The sequence below is a fragment of the Budorcas taxicolor genome, chromosome 13 (assembly GCF_023091745.1).
Source record: "Budorcas taxicolor isolate Tak-1 chromosome 13, Takin1.1, whole genome shotgun sequence".
NCBI classification, from domain to species: Eukaryota; Metazoa; Chordata; class Mammalia; order Artiodactyla; family Bovidae; genus Budorcas; species Budorcas taxicolor.
The window spans coordinates 76910362-76930572 of record NC_068922.1 but is presented as its reverse complement, the minus strand read 5'-3'; the positions used below and the strand labels follow the sequence as shown (position 1 = coordinate 76930572).

The following is a 20211-nucleotide window of genomic DNA, read 5'->3' as shown; positions in this document are numbered from 1 at the left end:
CCCCTCCCGCCCCTCGTCCGGCCTCCGCGCGCTGCCTCCGCCCCCCGCCCGGGCCGCCCGCCCCCAGGCCCGCCCGCCAGCCCGCCCGCCGCGCCATGCGCCGGGCCCGCCGCTGAGCCCGGCCCGCCGGCGCGCCCCGTCCGGGATGGGGCGCCTGGACGCCTGAGTCGCCGCTCTGCGCGATCTCCGCGCCGGGGGAAGGAGCTGGTGCCGCGCGGCCGCGCTAGGATGGAGGTGTCCGGCGGCCGCGATCCCGGTGGCGACGGGGCTGGGGACAGTGCCCCACCGGACCCCCTGGCTCACGGCGCCGCTGCGCCCAACTCCGGCCCCTGTACAGCCGCCCGGGAGTCGGAGCGCCAGCTGCGCCTCCGCCTCTGTGTCCTCAACGAGATCTTGGGCACCGAGAGGGACTACGTGGGCACCTTGCGCTTCTTGCAGTCGGTGAGTGTCGCGCCCGGGGGAGCGCGGGGACAGTCTCCGCTCCGGCCGCCAGCCCTGCTGCGGAGATCGGCGGGGGTGGGGGTGGGCTCCGGCGTGGCTCCCCACAACCTGTGGCCACGGTCCCCGGGGAGGGGTTCGCGAGGATCGCCTCAGAGGCATCCCGCGGGGCGCGCAGAGCCGTTGGGGTGATAGGGCTGCTCCGGAGCTGGGCTGTCGCCGCTCTTGCCGGCCAGCGGTCCAGCCCCAACCCGGGGTCTCCTGCACTCCGTTCCCCCCGCCCCATACTCTGCCCTTTTGTCTTTTTCTCCACCCCCGGCGCCCCGTTTCAAATAGTTTTAAAATTAGTTAAATCCGTGAGGCAGGGTCTTTGGGACCCAGGCGCCGAGAGCTCGGGCTCCTGCGTTTTTGCCACCTTCCCCCTCACGGGGATTTCTTGGCCACCTCGTGCACCGCGAACTACTCATCTAGGACGGACCCTGGAAATCCGCGAGCCCAGCATCCCTGCGCGCCCCGCAGAGTAGAATAAAACCCAAAGCCTGGAGCAGGAACAGAGGTCGCCAAAGCCCCCCGGTAGGACTCCTCTTTCCCACGCACACGCATTTGCTGGGGCTGGGGGACAGTGGGTTTCAAACTCACGACTCGCCGGTTCCATCCCACCCCCCTCCACCCCCCTCCACCCCCCTCCACCCCCAACCTCAAGTTGCCAAACCACTGGCATCAGATTCTGTAAAATAACTGAGCGCTTATTATGTGCCAGGCGCCTACGTGTGTCGTGAGAAGGTTGGACCTTCCCAAGTGGCCCACGAAGTAGGGACGAATACCTCCCTCATTTTTCAGATGGGAGAATTTTTTTAGCTCCAGAGGGTCTGAGTAACTTGCCCAGAATCAAACAGCTGTTTAACCGGCGATACTGGATTTTGAACCAGGGCAGTCTGTTCTGTACTGCATTTCTTTGTTGTTGTTGTCGTTTCTTCTCTTTCTTCTTCTTCTTTTTTTTTGTCTGTGAGAGGGAGGAAGGGGCCACTTCCCTACCGTCCTAGGAAGTGAGAAAAGTGGCTAGGGGGTGAAGGGGGTGGGTCTGAGGCAGCCTGGCTGGAAGTTAGGAGACTGGCAGGGCTTTGATCTCCCAGCCTCCTGCTGGGACCTCATTTACTCCCTTCTCTGCTCTAGGAAGTCTTTTAATCCTGGTGCAGGAAGGGCTGGGGGGCAGCGGGCAGAGGGGGCAGTTGGTGGTTCCTTCAGAAACCCCAGAGCCAGGCCCTGCAGTTCCCAGTCTCCCCCGGGAAAGAGGGAGGCTCTGGCATCCTCTGGGATCCCCTGTGGCTTAGGGGTGCAGCCGAGGCTGTGTGAGGTCTGAGTTTTAACTCCAGGAGGATGGAGTCCTCCTCTCTGTGAAAGGAGGGGTGTGTGTGTGTGTGTGTGTGTGTGTGTGTGTGTGTGTTGAGGGGGTGGTGGTGGAGAGTTGTGCGGAGGCATTGAAAACCTTTTGGCTGAAGGACCCTTCTAGAAAAGCCTATGAGAATGAAGCAGGATTGGCATTTCTTTCCCATCCCTCCCTCTCTCACAGAAAAAAGAGAGAAAAAAAATCTGCTCAGTTTGAAGCTGGCAGTTTCTGAATTAAAGATGTAGGCAGTCCTGGTGTCTCTGAGCAATGTCAGCTTCCAGGGAACTCCTCACTTCTCCTTCTGAGCCACTCCCTGCTTCTTAGTCTGGAAGAGAAAGAGCAAAGACAAGCCAGTTTTTACATTAATGGGGAAGAAAAGATACCCAGTACTCCCACATCCTAGCCCTGGATGGTGTGGTGCCTTTCGGAAGAGATAGGAGATGGTGTTTGGTTCACCGTGGTTTTAAATTGTCCATGTGTAGAGTCCAAGGAAGCTGAAATAATGGAAATTGATTAGAGTCGACCATTCTTCTTATTAAAAAAGAACAGGAAAAAGATAAAAGACTTCTACACTTCCATATCGTCACCTTGACACTTTGAATCTGCTGAATTCATCCTTTTTCTTTCTTTTGGACTGCCCCGTCTGTTTTGAGATGAGCTGGTTCTGACGTTGACATCTTGGATCAGTCTCGCACCTGTCCTGGCCTCAGTTTCTCCACTTGTCAGAGGCAGGGAGGGGAAGCCAGGCTTTCCTTCTGCCTTGTCTTTTTGGGTGTCCCCAAGCTTGTGCCAGCAAACAGACTGATTGTGTTACTTGACCAGCCGTACCTCAGTTGTGAGCTGCAGGAGACCTCTCTTGTTTTGCTTTATCAAAAACGGTCCCCAAACAACCCAAAGTCTTTCAGTTTTGAAAACCCAGGGCTTGGAGCTTCACGAACTGCTAATTACCAAGGCTTTCCATGGCAGCCAGGCTGGCAGCCTGCAGGCTGTGAATCTCTCCTGTCTTCCCCCTCCCTCCTCCCAGCCTTTATGTTATACTTACTGAGGGACTGTTCCTGCTTGGAAGAAATGCTGGGTAATCCCTCCTTGCTTTTAATTCCATGTGGCAGAGGCAGGTCTCAAAGGGCTGCCCTGGCCTCCTTGAGTCCCTCGTTTTAAGGTCCCCTTGCCAGTAGAAGTGAAGCCTCTGTGGTAAACTGAGCATTATGGGAAATGCAGAGAAACCAGGTCTTAAGTTTCTGTGCTGGAGAAGGGCATGTTCTAGCCAAGGGTGGCAATATATGAGTGTTTCCAGAAATCCAAGTATGAGGTTGAGCTCTGGAGCCAGACTGCTGGGGGTCAGGTCCTTGGGCTCTGTGACCTTAGGCAAGTCTGAACCTCACTTTCCTCATCTGTAAATGGAGAATGATAGTACATCTTATAGGGTTTTGAAGAGGATAAGTGAATTGTATTAATATATATATAAAGCACTTAGAACATTGCCTAGCAGGTTGCAAGGCAATTCTAAATATGATTTATTATAATTAATTGTTATATGATACTTAAAGATTACAGATGATTAGGATTATAGGATTCTAGTAGCCAGCAAGCAGGAGTAGTCAGGGAGGGCTGCCTGGAGGAAATGAGATCTGAGTCATTACTGAAAGGAGGACAGGAACTCTGGGTGAATTTCCTTTTGACCATCTACATTCCAGAACTAGTGGTTTTGTTTGGTTCTGGGTTTGGGGGCTCTCAGGCTGCTCCAGAATCTCCCCGTCTTTCCTTACCTCCTTCAGGAGTTGGTTTGCACTTCCTCCCTTATCTCCAGTGGGGCCTGATGACTTTGGTGCCATATTTTCTGTCTGTTTATTGAAGAGCCATGGGAAGGGAAGGACAGCCCTCTCGTATTGATGCTGGATCTCTCTTGGAGGACCCTCTAGAGGTGGCAGGAGAAGATGCCTCGGATTTTGAGAACCTTGGGTCTCAGCCTTTAGAAGCCCTGGCAGTTTTAGGTGCATCGGGTATACTCTTGTTAATGATGATAATGACAGTGATATTACTGCCTGTCATTACTGTGTAGGGGCTGACACTGATTCATTTCTTACCCTTCTATCCATTAATTTGATCTTTCCAGCACCCCTGTGAAGGAAGTGCTGTCTTAGCCCCATTGGCAGATGAAGAAGCTGAGGCAAAGATAGTTTAAGTGAGCTGTTCATGTAGATAGCTGCCTACCCTGGAACTCATGTCTGCAGCCACTTCACAGACTGCCTCTGGCTTATAAGGGCTTGACTCGTAACTTATGGAGGTGGCAGAACTGGGATTTGAACCCAGGTCTGTGTGACCCTTACCCTCTGCCTGGGCTTCCTCTGGTTACTTCCCCTCTGTGACGCCTGTCTCTTCCGCAGAACGGGCACAGCTTAGAAGAATGGAAATATCAGGCTGCTGGGTTCCTGCTCTGTACTCCCTGTCTCTTTATGGCGTGAGGGTTGAGGTTGGGGCTCTGGAGCCAGGCTGCTGGTGTTCAAACCCTGGCTTTACTCCACACTGCCTGTAGGTGTCCCTGGGCAGGTCACCAGCCTGCTCCGTGTCTCAGTTTCCCTATCTGCATAATGGGCACAGTATAGCAGCTGCTGCCTCATAGAGGAAAGTTTGCATTTCCAGTGAGCCTGAGGTTATTGCTGTTAGCACTGTGCCAGGCACACAGTGGGTGCCCAGAATGCTCTGGTAGCTTTTTGAGGGGATGTACAGCATTGGGGGGCAGAAGAGTTGGTCTTTTTGGGGCTCAAAGTCTTCCCCCTTAAAAAGAGGCCAGGTGATCCTTGAACCCACTTGCCTCATGCTTATATTGGTTTGGGGTCTCCACCTACAAGTCAAGGAGGCTGCCTTTGGGGACAGCTGCCAATGGCTTCCCTAAAGGATGTGTCATCCAGCCTGGGTGGATGGGCAGAGAGACTCCTGTGTCGGGGGTGGTCAGCAGACCCCTGAAGGGCTCCCCTTGGCTCTCTGATGAGAGAAAGGGCTCCCCATTCCTCCATGAGGCAGCAGCTGCTATACTGTGCCCATTAAACAGAGGGGGAAACTGAGACACAGAGCAGGCTGGTGACCTGCCCGGGGCCACCTACAGTCAGTGTGTAGTAAAGCCAGGATTTGAATACCAGGACAGGACAAAGACAGGTCACTCTCAGACTCCCAGAGGGTCTTCCTGAACTGGCTGGGCCGGGGTCCCTGAGGAACAAGAGGCAGAGAGCTCCCAGAATGCTTTCTGTGCTTCTGCTTTCTGGGGGTAGGAGACGAAAGCTTTTCTTCTCATTGGAGCTCTGGTTGCCAAAACAAGAAACTGTGGTTTTGTGTTGTCACTTTTTTTTTTTTTTTTTTTTTAAGATTTTTGTACTCTTAGTCTGACACTAGGGAGCGACGCTGGGGAGTGGGGGTGGGGGGTGCCTTTTAAATTTTGCAGTCACAGAATGACCTGCCCGGTGACGTGGCAGGGGGGTTTCACAAGGTTGTGTTGTGCAAAGGAGGATGCTCAGAAGTTCCGCCTTGGGAATATAAGCAATAACCATAATATGATATACATTGTATGTATGACATGACAGGAATTGGGAGAAAAGGATGGATAGATGTGTATCTTGTGAAGAAAGGCAAGCAGAAAGATTTAAAAAAAAAGGAAAAAAAGGTTCTAAGAAATGCTATTTGAAATGCCCTTTCCATGTAAAATTAAGCATATGTAGGCTATGGTATTTCCAGTGGTCATGTATGGATGCGAGAGTTGGACTGTGAAGAAAGCTGAGCGCTGAAGAATTGATGCTTTTGAACTGTGGTGTTGGTGAAAACTCTTGAGAGTCCCTTGGACTGCAAGGGATCCAACCAGTCCATTCTAAAGGAGATCAGCCCTGGGTGTTCTTTGGAAGGAATGATGCTAAAGCTGAAATTCCAGTACTTTGGCCACCTCATGTGAAGAGTTGACTCACTGGAAAAGACTCTGATGTTGGGAGGGATTGGGGGCAGGAGGAGAAGGGGACGACAGAGGATGAGATGGCTGGATGGCATCACCTACTCGATGGACGTGAGTCTGGGTGAACTCCAGGAGATGGTGATGGACAGGGAGGCCTGGCGTGCTGCAATTCATGGGATCACAAAGAGTCGGACACGACTGAGCGACTGAACTAACTAACTAACTATGAGAATGTATTTTTTACAGCTTGCCAACAGAAGGAATTATTGTACTTTCAGCCTGATTATTAGTTGAAAGCACAGCAATAGTAATAATAATTTTGCTAAGACGTACATAGTGCTGGATGTTTGTAAGTCGCAGAAAAGCATTCTCTGTGTATCAGCTCCAAATTTCCAGGTGTTATTGTGCTTCCTGTTCTACAAATGAAACAAAAGCACAGAGAGGTCAAGTCAGTTTCCCAGGGTCACACAGTTTGACGGAACTGGGATTCAAACCCAGGTAGTGTGACTGCACAGTCCACGTTCTTTAACACTACCCTGAACTGCCCCAACAGGGTGCTGTGCTCACGATCCACATTCCTGCCTTTGTGAGACCTCTGGGCTGCCCAAGTGGGCAAGAATTAAGTCCAGCGATCCAAATGATCTGAGCTTTAGGATGCGAGGGACCCAGGACCAGCCCACTTTGTATTGGGCTGAACGTCATCAGGACGGCAGTGAAAATTTTGTGATGATAAAAACCTTAGCATCAGCAGGAGTTAGGTGGGGCCCCTCTTTTGTGTATGGCAGACACAGCTATGTACAGGTAAAGCCATAAAGAAATTAGACTGCTTTTTTCAGAGGTAGAGGGAGCATCTGCTGATGCAGCCACCAACGGGCCAGACGTGGTCCTTGTCCTTATGAGAAAGATGAGTCAACAGGGATGCTCGAACTCATGCATTTGAATGAGTGTGTTCTTCAAACAAACATCCCAGACACCCACTCACTATTATTCCAATGCTTGCTCTTGTAACTGTTGCTCTGTCACTTTAAGAAGAGATGGATGGGGTTGGTGTCCCTGGCTTTTGGAGGCTTCAAGGGCACCACTTTCTTCGAGAGTGTCCTTTTTATCAGGCCAGTGAGCAGAAGAGCTGTTGGACTCAGGGCCACACCCTCAGATTAAGAAACCCACATCCTCTCTGCTTGACAGCTGGCCCTCTCTTAAAGCGTTTGTAAAAGTTGAGTCTTTGAAGTAGGCCGTGCCTCGCTGCAGAACTTTACCTCCCAGATTTTTGTGCTTTCTCTTCTCCAGTAGACATAGGTTCTCTGGCTGGAACCCTAGTGGGAAGTGGGTAACCAGAGTTTGCTGTCCCACTGGCTTTGTTTTGAAAGCACCAGGTGAGGTCAGAGCTGGTTCCTGCCCCAGAATTTAGGAGACATAGAACTTGTGAGCAAGCCAGGAGTGAAGGGAGGGTCTGAATCTCCTTGTTTTGCAGGTGAGGCCCCCAGAGGGACCCCCTGTAGAAGTTGCATTTCCCAGAGGAAGGTGAGCCCTGGTCAAGGGTGGTGACTGCTGCTGGTCGGGGTTCCATCCTGAGAGTTCTGGAGAGAGAAGGCTTGGGGGCCTTCTCTGGGACTTGTGTTTTAGCCCGGATCCACTGTCCCCCTTAAACAGGTTCTACAAGGGGCATTTCCAGCCCTAGTAACTGATTTGGGGTGAATCTCTGCATCTTTCAACCTTTGGCATTATTGACACATTGGGCAGGATTATTCTTTGTTTGTGGGGGTGTCCTGTGTGTTGCAGGATTTCAGATGCATTCTTGGCCTCCACTTACTAGATTCCAGTAGCATCCCCTTCCCCCTGTTGGGGCGATCAGAAGTGTCTCCAGACATTGTCACATGTTCCCTGGGGGCAAAATAGCCCCTGGCTGGGAATCACTGGCTGAAACCTCCTTTAATCACCAGCTCTGCTTTTGGCCCACTTGAAGGCAATTACATGTGTAGCATTGATACGTGTGTGTGTGTGAATGTGTATGTGTTTACATAAATGGCGTGATATGGTTTGTATTTTTCACTTCGCAGTGTGTCTTGGGTTCATGGTTAAAGGCACAGACTGGAGACAAAAACAGCCTGTGTTTGAAATGCAGCTCTGCCCCCGTATGACCTTGGATGAGTCATTTTGCTTTTGTGAGCCCTGGTTTCCTCATCTGTAAGATGGTTGTAGTCCCCCGAGGGTGGCTGCAGGGATCGAGTGCAGTCACTCACATACCTGGTGCAGCTGGGTCCTGGGGCAAGATCAGTCCCTCCGAAGTACATGCCACAGAAGGAAGCCCTGAGGAAGGAGGGAAGCCCTTCAGACTCCCAGACGAGTGTGGATTTTTAGGTTTATGTTTATTTTCTCGACTCTTTGAGGGCCAGAAGGGACTCTGCCCGTCCACCCTTCTTCTGTCGTGTGGTCAGACACACAATCTGGGTTTACCCGCCCAGTTCCTTCCCCAGGGTGGAGCTGGCAACTGATCCCTTGTTTCTGGGCCAGGAGAGGTGAGGCTATTTCAGGCTGGCTGGCCTAGGGACACTGAAGGTTGGTAGAGGCAGGTGGCCAGTTGCCGGGGAGGGTGGGTAGCTTCTGCAAGAAGCTGCTCCTAGGAGGAGTGAGGCCAGGGTCACCATGGGGTATAGGCAGTCAATGCTTTCATTCACAAATTCACTTCTTAAACAAACAGAGGTTAAGCACCTACTAAGTGTCAGACATATGGGCTAGATGTTGGCACATGGCCCGTACAGGATGGACAAGGTTCTTGCCCTCGTGGAATCTTCATACAGTACAAAAAGAGATCGCTTGAGAAAGTGACGAGAGGTGTAATCATGATAAGATAAGCCATTGAGGTCCTGCTGGGTGCCAGGTACTGTATGAATTATCTCTTTGAGCCCTTGCAGCAACCTTTGGAATAGAGACTGTCATTATATCTATTTTGCTCCTGGGGAAGCCAAGGCCCAGAGAGGCTGAGGAAACTGCTCAAGTCCACACAGTTTGGGGAGAAGGCAGTGGCAACCCACTCCAGTATTCTTGCCTGGAGAATCCCAGGGACAGAGGAGCCTGGTGGGCTGCCCTCTATGGGGTTGCACAGAGTTGGACATGACTGACGCGACTTAGCAGCAGCATACAGTTTGGAGTGGGTGCACTGAGGAGAAAGGAAGGTGGAGGTACCCTGGTGACGGAGGTGGTGTCATCTGTTGAGATGAGATGGTTAAGGGAGGCCTCTGAAGAGGTGGCCGAGAAGGAGCCTGCCGAGGAAGGAACTGAGAGAAGTGTGCTCCAGGTGGTGAGCACAGCGTGTGCAAAGGCCCTGAGGCAGGCCTGGTTCAGCTTGCTGAAGAGGAGGTCAGGTTGGCGTGGGCAGCAGGGGTTCTGGTGGCGTGAACCTCACATGCACGGTGAGCCGTTTGGGCTTGAGTCTTGGTGGGATGAGGAGGCCCTGGGGTGTGGCATGGTCTGACTGATGTCCTGAAACTCAGGACTGCACGGCGCCCTTCCCAGGGTCCAGCAAACACCTCCTGCTTCCTGCCTGGGCACCCAGCCAGGAGGAGGACTGCATCTTCCCTTCCCACAGGCAGCTCCCCCCCTGTCTGTGCCTGGGCTGTCTAGTGACCTGGGCGATTCTGTCCTCTGTCTGGGTGGGTGCTGTGAGCCGACCACACGGGGAGAGGAGATGGGGCCCCTCTTCGTGGCCTGGGTGTGGACAGGCTGCACCGGGAGGGCTGTTGAGGTGAGAGACGGGTCCCTGCTTCCCGTGAGGGAGGGGCGCCCCGTGTTTTCTGTTCAGGAAACTGATTTGCATGATTAAAACCTGTTCGGTGGCACCTCTGACTCCACCCTCCACTCACAGCTGTCACGACAGCACTTAACCTGGTGTCACCTCGCGTGTCTTTTTCATACCCACTTCACAGATGAGAAAAATGGAGGCACTGAGGGTAACTCGCCCGGGGACCCACCCTGGGGAACTGGCCACTGCCTCCGCGGCTCTCATCCTCGCCTCCCGTGGTCTGCTTTCCGTGCACAGCCCGAGGAGCCTCGTTAGACTTGTTAGGTCATGCCACCGCCCCGTTCAAAGCCCTGCTGTGGCTGCCAGCGCCCTCAGTCAAAGCCAGGTCCTCAGGGTGGCCCAGGAGGTCCCGCACCGCTTGCCCTGTCTCTTCTCCCCTCCGTCTCCAAGGCATCGTTGTTTTTCATACGGTTTTTTTAACATGGAGGTATGATTCACATACTACACATTCTACCCCTTCAAGAGTACAGTTCAGTGGTTTGGGGTATATTCACCAAGTTGTGCAATCATCGCTGCCGTCTAATTCCAGAGCGTCCTGTCGCCCTCCCTTGCTCCTCTCCAGCCACACGGGCCCTTTCTCAGGGCCCCAGGCGTGCTCCTGCATCAGGGTCTTCCCATTGGTTCTGTCTGGAGTGCACTTCCTCCAGTATCCCCGCGGCTCACTCCTTCAGGCCTCTGCTTAAACCTCGTGGTCTTCAGAAGGTCTTTTCTGACTACGTCCCCCACCGCTTCCTGTTTGAAATTGTACCCTGCCCCCACTTACTGCTTCCTGTCACCTCCTCTCTCGCTCTCTCCAGCACCATGAACAGTGCCTGGCACATAGTAGGTGCTCATTAAATATCTGTCAAGTGAAGAAAATAAAACATCTCCTCTGTACACACACACACACACACACACACACACACACATATTTATTTGTTTATTTTTTGACTGCACTATGCAGCTTGTAGGATCTTAGTTCCCCCACCAGGGATTGAACCCACATCCTTGGCAGTGAAAGTGTGTAGTCCTAATCACTGGACTACCAGGGAATTCCCATATTTAAAAAATAATGTGATGGTCTTATTTATATAAATGCTCAGTATTTTTGTGTGGATTTTTTGGCCCCGGGGTCTGGCCCAGACTGTCTGGGTCTGAATTGTGTCTCTGCCCCTCAGTGGCTCTGTGATCCTTGGCAAGGAGTTTCCCACAAGGAGTTTCCCTCAAGGAGTTTCCCCTCTCTGGGCCTCAGTTTCCTCATCTGTAAAATGGGTTGGGACACTTTGTTCAGTGTTGGCATATGGCCAGGCTCCAATCAATGGTAGTTGTTCTTTTATTAAAATTGTCATCATGTTTTAGAGTCTCAGTATTTCCCTTCTTTTTGTTCAAGAACAGTTACGGGGTCTTGTCTTGAAAAACGTGCCTCAGATCATTTTTGGGGCTTGAAATAAACAACTGAATTCATTTTGGCCAGGTGGCCCCTTGCCCTGGACTCCTGGTCTCTGTACTCCTGTCTCTGAAGGCAGTTGGGAGAAAGGACATCTCTCGGATGACTGGCATTTGAGAAGAGATTATTCATCTCCTTCCCTGAGGAACCCACCCAAAGATAGAAAAAAAATGGTCATCTTCTCAAAAATGCATGAAGGCCCCTCCTGTTTTCCCACTCTGAAATCTCTCCACAGACTTAAGTGGACACAGAATAAACCATTCTCCACTTCCTGGGCAAGGCTGTTATACATTCTGCTTTCTGTGAGGCCACTTACCCAAGATCACAAGAGAGGGTGTATCCGTTGTCTATCGCTGTGTAACAGATTACCCCGCATTTAGTGTTCTGAAGCAGCTCTATTGATGACCACCGTGCAGTTTCTGTGGTCAGAATTCTGGGCACTGGGTAACTGGGTTTTCTTCTCTGGGTCTCACATGGCTGCGGTCATGGTATTGGCTGGACTAGCATCTTGTCTGAATCTTGGGGACCTCTGTTTAGCTTCTTGGGTGAATTTAGTCCCTTGTGGCTGTCGGACTGAGGTCCCCATGTTCTTTTTCTGGCTGTTTGCTGTGATGACTCTCACCTCCTCAGATCCTGGTCATGTGCTTTTTAAAAAAATCCGTTCTGACAGTCTCTGCCTTTTAATTAGACTGTTTAGCTCATATACATTAATGCAGTTATTGACAGGGTTGGGTTTAGGTCTAACATCCTGCCGTTTCGTCGGATCTCCTTCCTCTCCTGTCCCCATTGTGCTGGAGGAAAGGTGAGCAGGAAACGCAGGCTGATTGAATCCAGACCCCTTGCTGTGGCTTACACGGCCTCTGAGGTCTGGACTCTGCTCAGCACGCCAGCTTCATCTTCCTCTGCATTCAGTGTGTCCCGGGCTTTCTGTTCTTGAACTTGCTAGGTTGGTTCCACCTTCTCAGCCTTTTCGTTTTGCTGTTCCGCTTGCCTGGAGCACCTCTAACCATGCTGTGCATGGGGCCCTTCCCTCTCGTTTAGCTGTGTAACCCCGGTGTCACTTCCTCAGGGAGCCTTCGCGTCCTGGTCTCTGTATCACCACACCCATTTTCTTCTTGGTACCTGTCACTCTTGAAATAGTCTGTTTACTTGATTAGCGTCTGTCTCCCCCACTAGGATACAAGTCACACGAGGTCAGGGCCCTGGCCTGCTGTTCACTGACAGCCCTGCCGCACCCGGCACATAATGGGCGCTCTGTTAATGTGGGTCTCGGGAGTGAGTGTGCGAGCGAAAGGGATTGGATGGGGTTTACTCTGTGGTGGAGGCTCTGCCGGGTCCTGCCACCAGGCCTTCTGGTTCCTTGACTTTGGGGAGCTTGGACCTCAGCGTGGGGAGTGCCTGCAGACTGGCGTCCTTGGCCTCTTGCCCTTACCACACTGGGAGGGCCGAGGGAGCTCTGTGTGGTCCCAGCCACTGGCTGATGGCAGGCCAGGCTGTTGATTGGGTGTTTTTTTTTTTTAAATTTTAAAAGTTTATTAATTAAAAAAAAATTAAAATTTTTTTTTTTGTCTGTGCTGGGTCCTCGTTGCTGCACGCGGGGTTTCTCCAGGGGCAGTGAGCAGGGGCTGCTCTTCGTTGTAGCGTGCATTCTTCTCATTTCAGTGGCTTCGCTTGCTGTGGAGTACGGGCTCTGGACACAGGCGCTCGTGGCATGCAGGCTGAGGAGCTGCGGTTCGAGGGCTTAGGTGCCCCGCAGCATGTGGAATCTTCCTGGAGGAGGGATCGAACCCGTGTCCCCTGCATGGGCAGGCAGACTCTTGTCCACTGTACCACCAGGGAAGTCCAACTGGGTGGTTTTTTAAGACTTATTTCCCCCTGATCAAAAAGGTCATAAATATAGTGGGTGTGTATGTGTCAAAAACACATTCTCTTATGTCCTTTTATTACAGACTCTCTCAGATGGAACCAAGTATGGTAAAATGATATTTTATGTATGTACCTGGCTGTATATTTAACACATTTCTGCACGTGTTCAGAGGTCTAGATGCAAAACTCCAGTGTGCTCTATTTGTGGACATTTTAATTCACTTTTTCAAAGTTAATTTTTGGGTACCTTTCAATGTTGACATTTCAAGAATAGAGAGCACCCCATAGACCTTTAACCTAGGTTCACCAGTTTGTTTTATAATTCTCCCCTCTTCTTTCCCCTCTCCACCTCTCCCACCTCCTACACACACATGCATGTACACACACACACACACACACACAGGGTTTTGTTTCCTTTGATCCATTTGAGAATAATTGCAGACATAATGCCCCTAGACAATCTCCTAAGAACACAGATATTCTCTGCTATAACCACAGTACACTGAACAAAATCAGGAAATGTGACATTGGTAGTGAATTATACAGCCCACAATCTGTATCCAAATTTCACCTGTTTTTCCAAGAGTGTTCTTTATACTTCCCCCCGCCCCCGCCTTTCCTGGAGTACTCTTGCCTGGAGAATCCCATGGAGGGAGGAAGGAGCCTGGTAGGCTGTAGTCCATGGGGTTGCAAAGAGTCGGACACGACTGAGCGACTTCACTTTCCCCTCTTTCCCCATCTCCAGAATCCAGTCCTGGATCATGCATTGTGTTTAGTTGACTTCACTGGTGATTTTGACTGGGTGTGACTTTTACCCCTTGTGTGGGTGGTAGAAACTCTCTGCTGAGATGTATTTCTTCCACTTTTGTCCCCAGGCCACCACTTAGCAGCTCTGTGACCTTGGGCAGATGGCTCTTGGGCCTCAGTTTCTTTGGCTGTGAAATGGGGAGATCTCTTTTTCTCCCTCGCACACATTTTATTGAGTGTCTGCTGTGTTCCTGGGTGTGTTGACACTGGGGATTCAGCAGTCACAGGATAGGCAGACATCTGGGTCCTCAGGCTGGTGGCTGAGAGGAGAGGATTTGGTGGAGTAGACTAGGATAGTAGGTGCTGTGCGTTGAGCTGACTCCCAGGGACACACTCTTCGCGTGGGCCGTTTTCGCTGTCACTTTGATCGTTGTAGAACTTTTGGAAAATAAAGACAAGCAAAAAGGTCTCACCCTTCCAAACAGCTGTTTCACCTTTCAGTACATTTCCTGCTTGTTCTTTGCGTGTTGTTTCAGCCGAGGTGTGATCACACCACACACACGATGTGATGTTCTCTCTTGCCTCTTCTGTGCAGCTCCTGTGTCACCACTAAGCACACTTCATTGCTAAGCTTTTGATGGCTCTGTACGGAAACATGGGTCTCTGGGTCCGCACTGTCCAAGCTGACTTGTTAGGAAACTGTTGACCGAAACCGCCCACCTTGGCCAGCCCCACTTGCCTGAGTTGTCTCACAACAGGAGGCACCGATAAGGAACATGGTGCTGCTGCTGAAAACTGACTGGGAACATTCGGGAGGGATCAGAAGAGGGAGGAGGGAGATGACCAACCTCCCAGAATCCTTTGTGTTGGCTTCTATCTTGGCTGAGCGATGCACGTGCCACCAGGAAGGACCCTGAATCAGACTATGGGCTGAACAAGATGACTGGCCAGAGACAAGCCACAAAAGAACCCCGTTCCCCTAAAACCCAAGACTGTGAGTCACGTGGCAGAGCAGTTCTCCTGGGCTCCCTTACCCCGCTGCTCTCCACCTAGGCGCCCCCTTCCAATAAAGCCTCTTGCTTTATCAGCACGGGTGTCTCCTCGGGCAGTTCATTTCTGAGTGCTAGACAAGAGCCCACTCTTGAGCCCTGGAAGGGGCTTCTCCTTCTTTCATCAGAATCTTGGTTACTTACAAATTGCTTTACCTGGGCCCGCTTCATTCTGAAGCTACTGCCCAGCCCTTAGACTGATGGGGAATTAGATGAATTAAGACCTGTCATGCTCTCAAAGCAATGCCTGGCACATGGTAAATGCTTGGTGTATATTAGCTATAGTTATAATAATTATTTCAATAACAATGTAATAATATGGTATAATAACACAATATAATAATATACTATAATAACATAGTGTAATAATATACTAATAAAATTATTATTATCATCTAACCGTCCCTTTTATATTGAGTATTTACATAGATTTCAGCTTTTCACAATTACGGACCATATGTGTCTTTGTTCAAGCTGCCAGTTCAGTAACTGGAAGCTGAAGAAACTTTGGTTGAGGGCCTTGTGGTCTTTACCAACCCAAAGAAATCACCAACACCTAGAATCCTAGAATTGAGTTGTCAGAGCTAGGAGAGAGCATGACATTATCTCAGCCAATTGTGTCATTTTCCAGATGGGGAAACTGAGGCACAAAACCGTCCAGTGAGTTAGTTGGTTCAGGCTTACAGTGTGAACAGTGAACAGTGAACAGTGAACAGTGTGTGGCTGAGATGAAACTTGAATTGAAAGCAGAACCCCAGGATTGTTCTGCTCTTGTCCGACAGCTCAGATGCTTGGAGAGGGAGGGTTTAAGTTGTGCCCAGATGAGCTGGAGGAGTCCTGTGTACCCAGAGGTTTCCTGTGTCTTTGGGAAACTTTATTTTCAGCTCCTTTGACTTCAGTGGCCATAAATGATATGTGTATGTGTGTCTGTCTGTCTGTCTTTCTATCATTCAGTGGTCATGGGTCCATAGCCCCACGAGTTCCAAACTGGGGGTCCTCAGGCCAGTGCAGCGTTTAAAAATTTTTTTTTTATTGGTTGCCAGCATTTCTTGAAAAATTAAGAAATTTCATATAAAAGTCTTTATTTCTGAGTTCTTAAATAATCAGAAGACCGGTCCGCATTAAGCTTGCGTGCCTACAGGCGAACACTTGCCTGGAGCTGAACAACAGCCCCCTTCTTTAGACAGGACTTGCGGTCTCCAGTTTGCCACAGTCCCTGCCCTTCCCTAATGTCCCCGACATTGAAACCCAACGTTGGTTGCCATTTGCCATTGTGCTTGCTCTGCTGGACTTAAAAAAAAAAAAAAGGGCTCGAGGACATTGGAAGAGTTCTAACCCTTGTTTCCATCAGATGGAAAACTGAAAGCCAGACCAAGAGAGTTTCATGTTCTTTTCTGTTTGTTTGGAAATTTTGCTGACTTCTTGATTTTCGGTTGTGCTAGGCTTTCTCTGGTTGTGGTGAGTGGGGCTGCTCTCTAGGTACAGTGCGCAGGCTTCTCATTGGTGGCTTCTCTTGCTGTGGAGCTGGGCTCTAGAGTGCACAGGCTTCAGTAGGTACGGTGCACAGGCTTAGTTGCCTCACAGCACGGGGGATCTTCCTGGACCCGGGATCAAACCCATGTCTCCTGCATTGGCAGGAGGATTCTTAACCCCTGAGCCACCGGGGAGGTGTGAGAGTTACATGTTTTAAGAAAACAAAAGCAGCCAGCTTTCCCTTTGGAAGGATTACTAACACCTTTGGTAAGCAAAAAAAGTGCTTTTTTGTCCAAAGGTTGTGACCCTCATCGTCATCATGGAGGACACCCATCCCGCCCCCGCCCCAGCCCCTTCCACTCAGGCAGCTGAGTCTGAGATGCATTTTGCAGTTTGTGGGTGCTCCCTCTATCATCTGAGGTGAGCGGAGGGGGAGAAGGTGGTTCCCTCTTGGAGAGGGTGATTCTCTTACCCCAGCTTCCACTTCCTGTGGCCTGTGGGCAGTCATTCTCTTTTCTTTTTTGCAATCTCAGCTGTCGAACTGGAGGTTCCCACACTCATCTGTCCTGCTTCCTGAATCTTGTTCTGTACTTGGGCTCCTTTGGGAGATTCCGGGCCTCAGATCCCCGAGAGGACGCAGTGGGCTCCTCTGTGGGTGTTCAGAGGTCCCTCAGTTGCCATCGGGGGGCTACGCTTGGACTCGAGGACCCCGATGCCTTCCCAGTGAGGCTTGGCGTCCTCCTTCTCTCCCCGGCTTTGTTTCTCCAAAATCTAGAAGGTTTTGAAACAGCAGCAATAACAGAGCAGCAAGTGCTGGTCCTCAGGCTTCTTTGGTTGCAAGTGACAGAAAACCAGTTTAATGCCTTCAACATAGACCGGACTTGCTTGGTTTGTGTTAGGGGAGGGTCCGGCTGCTCCAGTGGGGTGAGTGGGCTCTGATTGGCTGTCTTGAGTCACGTGCCCAGCCCAGACCCCCGTCACTGAGGCTGACCGGCCAGGTATGGGTGAGGGGCCCACCTGTACCCCGTGCCCATGGAGGAGCCGTGAGTCCTGGAAGGCAGACTCCAGGGCCCTGGGACCGGGAGAAGGGGAGGGATGCCAGCTGAGAGCATCTCTTCTCCTCTGTGCTGGTACGGTCATCCCGGATTGGAAGCCTTTGCCTTCCCCTGAGTCTTGGGTCCCAGGGAAGCTCTGTTGTCACTGGGGCTGCCCGCATTGCCCAGTGGCGTTTCCACATCCTACCTTCAAAGCCTTGGTCATATCCTGCTTCCTGAAAAGACCTTCCCTGACTGTTCTGGCTCTTGCCATGGGTCTAATAATAGCACCAGCATCCACGTGTGTGTGATGTCCTCAGTGGACAAGTCTCAAGCAACATAGCCTCCCCGGAATCTCGTGGGGAAGCGGATCCTGTGTTACCTATCTTATTCACGAGGAAACAGAGGCTCAGAGAGGTTCGGCGCCCAGAAACTCTTCAGGGTCACACAGCATCCTTCTCTCTCATTGGAGGCTCCCGCGTGTGTGTTTTGTTTTCTCTGAGGCCACACATTTTGGATTTGAATCCCTGGTGGCTCAGTGGTAAAGAATCCGCCTGCAATGCAGGAGTCCCGGGTTCGATCCCTGGGTCGGGAAGATCCCCTGGAGGAGGACATGACAACCCACTTCAGTATTCATGCCTGGAGAATCCCATGGACAGGGGAGGCTGGCGGGCTACTGTCCATGGGATCACAAAGACTGAGTGACTATACTTTCACACTTTTCTGCCTCTTTAGGAAAACGGCTTAATCTCTGTATCTGGGGAAGAACATTCTAGGCACAGGGAACAGCAAATACAAAAGCCCTGAGGCAGGGGTGTGTTTCAGGAACAGAAAGAAGGCAGCGAGCCAGGTGAAAAACGAATTGGAGGTGAAGTCAGGGAGGTTACAGTGAGTGGAGAGGCTTGTGGGCAGATTGTGGGCTATTGTAAGGACTTTGCATTTGACTTTGAGAGAGGGGGAAGCCCTTGGAACTTTAGAACAAAGCAGGGACCAAATCTCGCGTAGTTGTCCCAGGATCCATTTGGTTACCAGGGGAGAATGGACTTTAGGGGGGCAGCATGGAGGCAGAGGGGGGAGGCTGCATGGTAGTAGCCCAGGTGGAACAAGGCGACAGCTGGGGTCTGGGGTGTTCTGCGGGTGGTTAGAAGTTAGTTATTTGCTGCTCCTTTGTGTTCCTGGGTTGTTCATTAGCTGTGTGACCTTGGGTCCTGGCTTTAATTTCATTGAGCCTCAATTTTCTCATCTGCAAAATGGGGTTAATGGTGTTACTTCTCTTATCAGGCTGTGGGTATGAATTGCACGTAATGTAAAGGGCTTTCCAGAATGCCTGACAAACACTCAGCAAATATTTGTGGAATAAACCAGTGAGTGAATGACGGAGTTTGGGGCTGCTCCAGCTCTGCCCAAGGCAGCATCTACCCCTGAGGTTAGCCCCAGAGCGGAAAGCATCCCGCCCTGCCACCCCCAACTCTACCCTCCTCCTCCTGACACATGGAGATTTGAATGAACAGAACCCAGAATGTTCTGGCAACAGTCATTCCCTCTTTTCTAGTGACAAAGACATCTTTGTTATTCCTGGGTGTGAAATCCATCTTAGAAATGGTGCAGGCTCAGGGGGCAGCTTATAAGGATGGGGGGGACTTGGGAGAAAGACATCTCAGGGCCCCATGGAGGGACAGCCTGCTCCCCCACAATCATGTAGCCTCGTGTGGGTCAGAATTCTCTTGAACTGGTAGTGTTTTGTGGAATGAGAACTATGTGGAGCCACATTCTTGCTCGGTAACCACATCAATCAACATTGCCATCATCTGTCTCTCACACACAGAAAAAGTCATAATACCCGGTACTGGTGTGGTTGTTTGGAAATGGACAGTTCCATGATTCCTATCAAGAGTATTAATGCTGCTGTCTTTTGGGAAGAATAGTCTGGCCATGTTTTCTTATTTGTTCATTTATTTTCCTTCTAACTTCATTGAGATACAATTCAATGAAATTGGAGGGAAAATAAATTAGAGGATGAGATGGTTAGATGGCATTACCAACTCAATGGACATGAGTTTGAGTAGGCTCTGGGAGATGGTGAAGGACAGGGAAGCCCGGCATGCTGCAGTCCATGGGTTCGCAAAGGGTCGGACACGACTGAGCGACTGAACAATGACAAGTGATTCACATACAGTACTGTGTAAGTTTAAGGCGTACAGCATAATGATTTGATGTACATCGTGCAGTGATGATCCCACTAAGTTTAGTTGACTATCAGCTCGTATAGCTACAACATAAAAGAAAAAGATTTTTTTCCCTGTGATGTGAACTCTTAGGATTTACTCTCTTAACCATTTTCATATATAATATACAGCAATTTAATGATATTTACCATGTTGTAAGTCTGGCAATGTTTTTAGAAGTCAAAAACCATGATAACCTTTGACTCAGTTTCTTTGGGCATCTCTCCTATAGAGCTGAGAAGAAGCAGTATGTAAAGATTTAAGTTAGAAAGTTGTTTGTTCCAGTTTTATGATGGCCCTCCCTCGCAGAACGGAAACCTCTTGGATATTTGTTCACAGAGAGAAGGCAAAGGTTATCGCTTATCCATGGTTGTGGTGTCAGGCAGCTGTTTAAAGGAATGAAATTGATCTCTTCACTTGACGTGAAGGGCTGAACATGCTGTACTGTTAAGCAAGAAAGGTTAAGGTCAAGCGTAGAGGGTGATCCCAGTTTTGTAGGGAAAAAACCCAACAGCCAAAAAAGACCCTCTGGATGGGTCTTTACGAAAGTTGAGAAGGGCAGGATGCACCCCAGGTGGCCTTGGGCTGAGAATGGGGAGGGTTTCAGAGAAAGATGTTTCATCTTTGTATTTTTTGCATTGTTTCAATAGTTATAATTAATGCATTATTTTTCAGATTAAGATAAACCAATGATTAAAAAAAAAGACAGTTGCTGCCTTCTCACCCATGGGTGGTAGACCTGGATAAAATATTGGTTCATATAAAGCCTTTCATAGTCCTTTGAGAATCAGAATAATGGGATGGGTGAATAAGATTCCGAATCCAGGCCCATT

At 50.4% G+C, this 20211-nt stretch overlaps 1 protein-coding gene across 1 annotated transcript in view; it reads left to right on the top strand.

Moving 5' to 3' along the window:
- Nucleotides 1–228: 228 nt before the first annotated feature.
- The window catches only part of PREX1 (phosphatidylinositol-3,4,5-trisphosphate dependent Rac exchange factor 1), a 178431-nt gene continuing 158448 nt past the window's right edge, over nucleotides 229–20211 (top strand). Inside the window, exon 1 of the mRNA XM_052650398.1 lies at nucleotides 229–441. Coding sequence (XP_052506358.1) covers nucleotides 229–441 — 213 coding nt within the window. The remainder of the gene's footprint in view (nucleotides 442–20211) is intronic.